The sequence below is a fragment of the Bubalus bubalis genome, chromosome 9, assembly GCF_019923935.1.
Source record: "Bubalus bubalis isolate 160015118507 breed Murrah chromosome 9, NDDB_SH_1, whole genome shotgun sequence".
Taxonomy (NCBI): Eukaryota; Metazoa; Chordata; class Mammalia; order Artiodactyla; family Bovidae; genus Bubalus; species Bubalus bubalis.
In genome coordinates, this window is record NC_059165.1 from 22,369,503 (window position 1) to 22,380,387 (window position 10,885).

The following is a 10,885-nucleotide window of genomic DNA, read 5'->3' on the forward strand; positions in this document are numbered from 1 at the left end:
TACCACTACATGTGCATTTTCCTCACTAATCACTATTGTTGAAACTCTAACCTAAAAATAAAATAAATTATCTTGACACTGTTGCTCTGCTTCCTTGAAAGATTAACTGTGAAGATATATCACATATTGATCAGCAGCACAATATCTCTTTTTAGGATAACATTTAAATTTTGCTAGAAATGTTTAACTATCCAAATAGACATATATTGCAATAACTTTTTCAGGTAATTACCACTAAGTACATCGTACCAATAGGCATTCTTAAAATCATACACACGGCATTGTACTTCTGTGGTTCAGCAGTAAATCCACCGTTTATTGCTTTTTGTCAAAAGTAAGAGTCCCCGTTCTTATTTTTCCCAAAATTCATCCATTATAGGACTAGCTGTCCTTAGAGATTATCAGTGTCAAAAGTCATATTATTTTCTCTGATATGGCTTTCTTTGTTTTCAGTAACACCTGACAATTTGCATTTTTACATAGAAAATACATGGATTTATGTATTTTAACTACCCTACAATTTTTTAATTCGCTTCTGGGAAGAGAATTTTATTTTATTTTATTTTATTTTATTTTACATGGAAAGAATCTAATTCTCTGCTGCCCTTAACAGCAGCTTCAGTAAATGAGAAAGAGGGGACAGCCCTGGACTAGTGAGGAACTGAATTACAACAGTCGAGGATGAAGCATTTTGTTTAGTTCCGGTTGCTTTCAACACCAGTCCTCATGGTGGACGAGTTGACTCTGAATTTAGTCTATGTGTTTTTATTGCACTTAATCACTTCCCTTATCCCTCAAATAGATACCCCTTCCAGGCCTTCTAATTTTAGCCTGCCTACCTTTCTTCTCTCCTCCCTTCCTTCCTTCCTTCCTTCCTTCCTCAAACCACCCCCCCAACACACACACACACACACGCACACACACACGCACGCGCGCGCACGCACAGAGTAGTTTTCAGAAGGCGATTCCTTCCGATGTATTAGCCTATGCTCACACAATTAAATCTTAAACTCAAAAACAAAAAAATCCCGTTATAATACTTATGTAAAATAAATTATATGAGCTACCTTTATTCCTTACAACATCAGTCACTTGTTGAAAAATTGATATTTTCCCCAGCCAAACTAGTCTCAAATACTTGTGTGGTGGATTCACATTCTTTCCAGTATATACAGTGTTCAAAGCAGAGTAAAATATCTTTCAGCCCACCAAAGCAGATATTCCCCATAGCCAAGAGGGTCACCACGGTTCTTTCTCAGAATTAAACTATGAAAGAGATCTTCATATTTTGCTCATGGAAATACCTTTAAATCCTCAAAACTATACTGTTAGAACTCTCTAGTATCTGATTTTATCTAAGCAAGTTAGAAAAACAGCATAAACTGACCAGATACAGGGGATAGAGCAGACTAGAAGAAACTTGCCATCAAGGGTTAGCAAAAGTCATTCGCATACTAATATTTGAGAAAATGACCCTCAAATGTTTTGGTGTTTTTCCCCTACCACCTAAAAAAAAGACAACCTATCTTCTAGAAGCATGTCCATCATCATGCTTAACAATGTGAGTATTCAGTACACACTGAGAGATGACTTTAAGATGATTTTTAAAAGGTTAGGTTAAATACAGTTGGATAGTCTAATTTCCAGGTGGGGGCAGTAAGAAATTTGAACAAAGCTCTCCAGTCATGTTTCATTTCTGAACACCATGGGGAAGGTAGGTGTTTTCCCAGCTGGAAGGAAGGCCTCTGCAGTAGCTGGAATCCTACAGCAGGGCTGGATGTGGGAACTTGCATATCTGACTTCTATCTCCCACGCACCTCCTCATCACCCACACATAGGAAGTATCTCACAGTTATTTATATCTATCAAAACTGCATTCTCAAGAACAAGTAGACCAACATGCTTATCTCTGAGTCTAGTATAGCTAAGTGATGTTCAATTCAGTTCACTCACTCAGTCGTGTCCGACTCTTTGTGACCCCATGGACTGTAGCACTCCAGGCTTCCCTGTCTATCACCAACTCCCAGAGCCTACCCAAACTCATGTCCATCGAGTCAGTGATGCCATCCAACCATCTCATCCTCTGTCATCTCCTTCTCCTCTCACCTTCAATCTTTCCCAGCATCAGGGTCTTTTCCAGTGAGTCAGTTCTTCGCATCAGGTGGCCAAAGTATTGGAGTTTCAGCTTCAGCATCAATCCTTCCAGTGAATATTCAGGACTTTAGGATGGACTGGATGGGGACTCTCAAGAGTCTTCTCCAACACCACAGTCCAAAAGCATCAATTCTTTGGTGCTCAGCTTTCTTTATAGTCCAACTCTCACATCCATACATGACTACTGGAAAAGCCATAGCTTTGACTAGACGGACTTTTGTTAACAAAGTAATGTCTCTGCTTTTTAATATGCTGTCTAGGTTGGTCATAGCTTTTCTTCCAAGGAACAAGCGTCTTTTAATTTCATGGCTGCAGTCACCATCTGCAGTGATTTTGGAGCCCAAAAAAATAAAGTCTCTCACTGTTTCCGTTATTTCCGCATCTATTTGCCATGAAGTGATGGGACCACATGCCATGATCTTAGTTTTCTGAATGTTGAGTTTTAAGCCAACATTTTCACTCTCCTCTTTCACCTTTATTAAGAGGCTCTTTAGTTCTTCTTCACTTTCTGCCATAAGGGTGGCGTCATCTGCATATCTGAGGTTATTGACATTTCTCCCAGCAATCTTGATTCCAGCTTGTGCTTCATCCAGCCTGGCATTTCACATAATGTACTCTGCATATAAGTTAAATAAGCAGGGTGACAATATACAGCCTTGACGTACTCATTAAGTGGTGTTAATGTTCCTTTTTCTTTTCAAGAACATACTTCTTTGATAATGGAGACTAGGCAATTAAACATCATTCTGTTCTAAATCCCATTGCACAGTATAATGAAGCTGAACCTAAGATATCACTTAGAATTCATTACTGTGAATTCAGTGTCCCCAGAACTACTCAAAATGCTTCATAAATGCTTTCAGTGTCAAATGAAATGCCACCAAGTTTATCTTATCTTGGGAACTAGCCTGTTTGTTTGAAGGAAAGGGTAGACAATAAGTATTGTACTTTTATGAGGAAGAGATATAGCAAAATCTCTACAAGCCAGCTGACTTGAGGAGAAGAGTGAATAAGTAGAAAAAGCAGCTTCCAAAAGCTGTATTAAAGAATTATCATTTCAGTTATGTTTTGCTTAGTTTATTGAGATTAACTGCTTATACTGGTTCAACTTACCAAATATTGTTTTCTAATTTTTCATGTCACCCTGCCTGTGAAGACACAATCTAAATGTCAGAGGGCAGACAAAAGTATTTATTGATATGCCACTTTATTTTCAGACACTTAATTGACATTCATCGTTAAACAGGTGTGTGACTCATAATAGAAGCATTTAATTAAATTTTAGTGAAATAGTCTTTCTCATCCAGAGCCAGGAAAATTCTTTATTCCAGAAATCAAAAGATGATTTCCTCTCACATCAAAATGAATCATTAAGTAACTCTGAACCAAGATAAAATAGTCCACCATTATGGATCCTTTTGAAATACAGGTGCTCCCCCCCTCATTTCAATATCTTATTTAAAGATTATTTAATTAAAACCCTTAGAGAATTAGTATACTAACAGACAGTATAAAATAAAAGCAATAAATAAATAAAAGTATAAACAGGTGATTGAAAATGACACTCCATGTGGTATCTTGATACAAATGCTAAGACTGCTTTGATTCTGTAATATTTTAAAAGCAAAGGAAAGCAAGCCTTATTAAGGAAACAAACAATTCTCCTTTATGTTATTCTCAACATTAGCTCATCTATTAATAAGAGAAGGAAAGTAATTCTTTGCCAGTAGGTGGTGCTTTTGTATAAAACATCCCTCAAAGATAAATTCGTTTCTAATTTTGTATCTCTTTATATCTTGAACCTGAATTGCATCTCCGAAAAAACCAAGCCCCAAGTTATTCCTCTTTTTCCTCTGAAATATATACCCATTTTCTCACTGCTTACAATGACAGTTTTAGTATTGAGTACCATCTGATTCTCTTCATTGGAAAGTGACCTAGTCACGTGCATGCATAGGTGGGTTTGCTGTCCTTTGTTTTAAATAGGTGTGTCTGTATGGATTATTCTTTACCTCAACTCTCCTCAGAAAAAGAGATTTCTGCTCCCTGTTGACAATATGGGCTACTAACACTGACTCTAGCTGTGAATGTCAGTCCACTTAGAACATAAGAACAATACAAGCATCTTAAAGTTGATGTCAGCAATATTACTATGGTTTATACTGAGCAAAGGCATTGTGATTGCTAGTCTACACCTAAAGGCTTAATACTTTTCCCTTCACAACCTCAAGTATCAAATTCTCCCACGTTTTGGAATAAGGGCAAGTTATGCTGTCCTGAAATTAATGGGGATTGAGGGTTAGAAACACAATAAAACCACAGTAAATCCTTCTTTACAATGTGCATCAACTATTGACAATAATAAATTGAGGAGTGGTCTCCTTAGCATCTTTAGCAGGGAGAGACGAGCAATAGTTTTATTCAGGTAGTTGTGTGTAGTATTTCCATCCCATGTAACTGAGAAAACATGAAGAAAATCAGATTCTCTTACCAGTTTTAGTGGGGTAGGAAGTCTTGAGTGTTTTTAAGCCAGTACTGAAAACTTCCTTCCTTCCCCATTTTTCCCCCTCCCAAGCTTTTCATCAGAAACGGTTATGGGTAGCATTTTATGGATTCTATTTATTTGAAATTTGAATTCGCTTTACTTTTTCTGAAGACTAGGCAACTTAATGTGTGTATTAAAATGAGGGAAACGTTTATATCCCTAGTAAGCAATTTACAGTAATTTTCAAACACAGGCATTAGTAAATCAAAGAAGTCTTAATTCAGAACCTAAACGCTGTATCCTTAACTCTTGGATGATATTTTGGAACTAGTCTGGGGAGAAATTCCAGGGACATAGAAAATGCTTTTTCCAGGGTGTCTTGTTAAAAGCTTCCTGAAGCTGTAACCTGTACATTTAGGGACACTAGAGGTATCATTCAGAGGCCTGGACCGGTTAAACGCGGTCGTTATCACCGGGCAAATCAACAAAAGCCTCCCAATCGCTCGGAGAAGGCGATGCCCCCGAGTGCTTTCAAGCACGCTGGCTCTCCTCCCCTGGGCATGCTCTGATGTCACTGCAAATCTTTAAGCTGATGTTTTATGTACTTGTGAGTTCCTGGGGGCTCCAGGCCTCCTCAGTCTGTAACTGGGTTTCCTTTCCTCCTACAGAGCTTGCACTAGCACTCATTTATCTCAGAGTTCAAATCTCTCCCTGCCTTCTACTCAAAGCCTCAACATCAAGTCAGAACCTGTTTCTCCTCCTAGAGACCGTACCACCACCCCTTCGAGATACCCACAACACACGCGCCACGAGGCGGGGAGATCTCCTGTTGACAGCTTGAGCAGCTGTAGCAGTTCCTACGACGGCAGCGACCGAGAGGATCACCGGAACGAATTCCACTCCCCCATTGGACTCACCAGACCTTCGCCGGACGAAAGGGAAAGTCCCTCAGTCAAGCGCATGCGACTCTCTGAAGGATGGGCAACATGATCAGATTATTACTTAAGAGTTTTTTTTTTTTTTTCTTGCAGTGTGTGTGTGTGCTATACCTTAATGGGGAAGGGGGGTCGATATGCATTATATGTGCTGTGTGTGGAAAAAAAAAAAAAGTCAGGTACTCTGTTTTGTAAAAGTACTTTTAAATTGCCTCAGTGATACAGTATAAAGATAAACAGAAATGCTGAGATAAGCTTAGCACTTGAGTTGTACAACAGAACACTTGTACAAAATAGATTTTAAGGCTAACTTCTTTTCACTGTTGTGCTCCTTTGCAAAATGTATGTTACAATAGATAGTGTCATGTTGCAGGTTCAACGTTATTTACATGTAAATAGACAAAAGGAAACATTTGCCAAAAGCGGCAGATCTTTACTGAAAGAGAGAGCAGCTGTTATGCAACATATAGAAAAGTGTATAGATGTTTTTGGACAGACCCGGCAAAGGGTGGCCACGGTTAAACGTTAGGAACACACCAGGTCACCTAATACCCACCCCGAGAACGCTCACAAACCTGCAGGCACATCCTTGATTGTATGGCACTCATGAAAAAAGGATCGATGACCATTAAAAGAGGACCATACCTATTTTTAAAAAATGTGGAGTTTGAGGGCTAACGTATTTAATTAAATAAATAAATAAATCTGGGTCTGCATCTCTTATTAAATAAAAATATAAAAATATGTACATTACATTTTGCTTATTTTCATATAAAAGGTAAGACAGAGTTTGCAAAGCATTTGTGGCTTTTTGTAGTTTACTTAAGCCAAAATGTGTTTTTTTCCCCCTTGATAGCTTCGCTAATATTTTAAACAGTCCTGTAAAAAAACCAAAAAGGACTTTTTGTATAGAAAGCACTACCCTACCCAAGCCATGAGGAACTCCATGCTTTGCTAACCAAGATAACTGTTTTCTCTTTGTAGAAGTTTTGTTTTTGAAATGTGTATTTCTAATTATATAAAATATTAAGAATCTTTTAAAAAATCTGTGAAATTAACATGCTTGTGTATAGCTTTCTAATATATATAATATTATGGTAATAGCAGAAGTTTTGTTATCTTAATAGCGGGAGGGGGGTATATTTGTGCAGTTGCACATTTGAGTAACTATTTTCTTTCTGTTTTCTTTGACTCTGCATACATTTTATAAGTTCAAGGTCAGCTGTCAAAAGGATAACCTGTGGGATTAGAACATATCACATTGCAACACCCTAAATTGTTTTTAATCCATTAGCAATCTATTGGGTCAACTGACTTCCATTGTATATACTAATTAGTTTCTTTCATGCTATTTTTTGTTTTTGTTTTTGCATTTTTATCAAATGCAGGGCCCCTTTCTGATCTCACCATTTCACCAAGCATCTTGGAATTCAGTAAGTGAATAAACACCCTAAACTTGCCCATATCCTAAATTTTCTGGTTGGTTTTCAGCCTAGAATTTGATAATGCTTTTAAGAAATATGCCCAGAATAGAGAGCTGTGTTGGGGCACATGTCCTGCCAGTATAGCCCTAGAAACAAGTGATATGGAGTTTGCTTGATGCATGAGTTATAAATTCCCACAGAAGAAAAATGTGAAAGACTGGGTGCTAGATAAGAAGGAAGCAGGAAAAGGGATAGTTGCTTCGTCATCCGTTTTTAATTATTTTAACTGACCCTCCACAATCTTGTCAGCAATATAGGACTGTTGAACAATCCCGATGTGTCAGGACCCCCAAATGTCACTTCTGCATAAAGCATGTATGTCATCTATTTTTTCTTCAATAAAGAGATTTAATAGCCATTTCAAGAAATCCCATTAAAGAACCTCTCTATGTCCCTTTTTTTAAAAAAAATAATGATGACTCTTGTCTAATATTCGTCTATAAGGGATTAATTTTCAGACCCTTTAAAAAGTGAGTGCCATTAAAAAAAAAAGTTGATATATATTGTTTAAAAGAGATTTCAGTCTAGGAATGATATTTCCTTCTCTTGGAATGTGAAGATCTGTCGATTCATCTCCAATCGTACACATTGACATACACAGCAAAGAAGATAAGACAGTAAGATCGACACTGCTATATCAGGTGTAGGACATTTCTGATCCAGTTGTTTCTTTTTCTTGCATAGTTGCTATGTGTTTCTCCTTGTAAAAGGCTGCCACTGGGTGGCAAAAGCCAAGAGACCTTACTAACGAGGCTATATTTTTCTTAACTTGATCTGAAATCCACAATTAGACCGCAATGCACCTTTGGTTGTATCCATATAGGATGCTAGCCTGCCTTGTACTAATGTTTTTACGTACTAAATCAAACAAGAAGAACTCTATCAACCATTTCATCTATCCCACTCCTCAAGATATCCATAAAACACAAGAGAAAAACATTTATGCAGGGGAAAAACAGAAAGTCATCCCTAAAAACACACACATTCACACACAGGGGAAAAAACTAAGGAAAATCATTTTCCTCACCATAGACTTGACCCCATTCTTAACAGTCTATCCTTACAACTTGATGTGTATAAAGTATGCAAACGTCACAAATGTTCTTTGTCATTTCAGAACACTTTATCAATAACTTACCACTGGGTGGGAAAGGGTCATTATGTGAAAATATGAAAAAATAGCCATATTAATTTTTTTTACCTGCAATTTGCCTCAGCAACAAAGAAAAAGTGATTTTCTAAATGCTGAAGATAAAGTAAGCTAAAGGACCAGCAGAAGCCTTGGCTAGTCATAGCAGGTCTGACAATAGTTTTATAAGAACATGGAAAGAACAGAATCACTGGAGAATGGATGCCAGTCTGCATCTCTTGTTCCCACCACTGAATTCATAGAAAGTGGTGGCAAGACAGCAAAGGGATAATCTGAGAATATTTTAAAGATGATTTAATGAGAAGAAGCACAATTTTGATTGTGATGAGTCACTTTGTGTAAACATCACTATCTTTGCCCTTATACCTTATCTGTAATTTACCATTTGTTGTATTTGCAAAGCTAGTATGGTTTTGGGTTTTTATCATGGTAAATCCTTTGTATTCAAGAGTTTAGGGCAGAGCCCTGAGGGAGTATTATTTTACATAACCCATCCTAGAGCAACATTTTAGGCAACATTCTTCACTGCAAGTAAAAGAACCATAAGTGGCATTTTACACAGCTTACAAGTATTGTTATATCTAATCCTATTTTAGAAGATTTTTTGGTAATATTAAGCTGAAATACTGGTAACACTGACGCAATATCTGCGAGCTGCACAACCTGTATGCATTGGTGCATGGAGGGCTGTTCATTTCAACCTTTTTTAAAATTGTGTTTTTTAGTAAAATGGCTTATTTTTTCCCAAAGGTGGAATTTAGCATTTTATAATGATGAATATAAAAATACCTGTCATCCTCAGATCATTTTAAAGTTAACTAAAGTGAAGATTTTTAAAAATTCCAATACACTTTTTAAAAGAATGTCTGCCCTCTCACACGTTTATGTATTTATTTTTCCTACATACCCATCTTTTAATTTAGATAGCATTTTTTTCACCCGCTTTATCCTTGTGTTTGTTTTTCCAGAGAGTAAATGCTTTGTATTTCTTTCTTTCAAAAAAAAAAAAAAAGGGTGTTTTTTTTTTTTTTTAAAGAAGCAGCCACTTGAACCCTCAATAAAGGCTGTTGCCTAAGCATGGCATACTTCATCTGTTCCCGTTCGTGCCATCTGCTGTGATGTCGTCACTTATATGGCGTTAATTTCCTGCCACTCCAGATCTTTTGAAGATTGATGGAATACTGGTGTCTGTTAGAATGCTTCAGACTACAAGATGTAATTAAAGGCTTTCCTTAATATGTTTTAACCAAAGATGTGGAGCAATCCAGGCCACATATCTTCTACATTAAATTTGTCCATTTTGGTTATTTCCATAATCGAGTATTGCATTTTGCCTTCCCTGTTCATACCTCAAATTGATCCATACCTCAGTTTAATTCAGAGAGGTCAGCTAAGAGACGGATCCCGTTGTGGTTTGAATGCAGAACCAGTGTTCTCTTTGAACGAAGCCGCCCTGGGTCACTGTAGGCATAGGACTTGGATTGCTTCAGATGGTTTGCTGTATCATTTTTCTTCTTTTTCTTTTTCTGGGGACTTGTTTCCATTAAATGACAGTGATTAAAATAGCTTGTAAATGAGGGCATACAAGCATTTGCAACAAATACTCAAATAGAGGCTCACAGCGGCATAAGCTGGACTTTGTCGCCACTAGATGACAAGATGTTATAACTAAGTTAAACTACATCTGTGTATCTCAAGGGACTTAATTCAGCTGTCTGTAGTGAATAAAAGTGGGGAATTTTCAAAAGTTTCTCCTGCTGGAAATAAGGTATAATTTGTATTTTGCAGACAATTCAGTAAAGTTACTGGCTTTCTTAGTGATGCAGTGTCTGTGGTGCATTTTTTTTAATGTTTTGCTGTTGAAATGTATTCCACCTTCTCTTGTTTTCTTCAAGCAGCTTTTCCCTCAAGCACAAGTGAGCTTTCTTGTCTTCAACTCAAAATACTCAAAAGCCAGGGTATTTGTATTTTGCGGGGAGGGAGAATGTGAATTGGATCTCTGCTCTTCGGGTTATGTAGGTATACAGCTAGTGTGGGAAGTTCGGCTTTCTCATCAAGTGATTCAACTCGTTATCAAATCAGTTCCATGAAGATCTTTGATAAATTATTTCAATACACAGACTTTTCCAAAAGTCACTGTGCGAGGCAACCCCATGTTTAAAGCGCTTCCAGACTTATTTTTCTTCATCAGAAGAGTGTTTTTAACCAAAAGCAGTTGAAACATAGGCGTCTGTCTCAGTATTTGAGAGAATTAGTGGATCCATCCATTTTTAGAAACCATAAGATATCTCCATTGGCAAATCTTAATTATAATTTCTACAGGAAATGTCCTTAGATCAACATAGAGATTAATTTAGGAACTGAAAAGGAAGTCAGGGAGGCACTGGCCAGCCAACTCGAGAACTGGACTTTTGCATTAGCCGTGATTCTTGCTCTGATGAGAAAAAAGAATACCTCTTGCAGAAAGGCTGCCCATGAGTTCAGAATCGCAGTGCTTTTTCTCTTTGTTCTCTTCACCCATTGTCAGCAAACATCTATTAAGCAACTATTAATATGTAATCTGGGGCTTCCCAGGGGGCTCACCTGGGTAAAGAACCTGCTTGCAGCTCAGGAGATACAGGAGACCACAGGTTCAATTCCTGAGTTGGGACGATCCACTGGAGGAGGGCATGGCAAC

At 37.5% G+C, this 10,885-nt stretch overlaps 1 protein-coding gene across 21 annotated transcripts in view; it reads left to right on the forward strand.

The window, feature by feature from the left end:
- Positions 1–10,029, forward strand: part of MEF2C (myocyte enhancer factor 2C) — a 178,286-nt gene extending 168,257 nt beyond the window's left edge. For 17 of the 21 annotated variants that reach the window (XM_044947313.2, XM_044947319.2, XM_044947322.2 and 14 more), the window contains one exon: positions 5,308–10,029. In XM_044947313.2, coding sequence (XP_044803248.1) covers positions 5,308–5,629 — 322 coding nt within the window. In that variant the 3' untranslated portion in view covers positions 5,630–10,029. The remainder of the gene's footprint in view (positions 1–5,307) is intronic. The other 4 variants (XM_044947321.2, XM_044947316.2, XM_044947318.2 and 1 more) reach the window with 1 other exon arrangement.
- Positions 10,030–10,885: the final 856 nt, after the last annotated feature.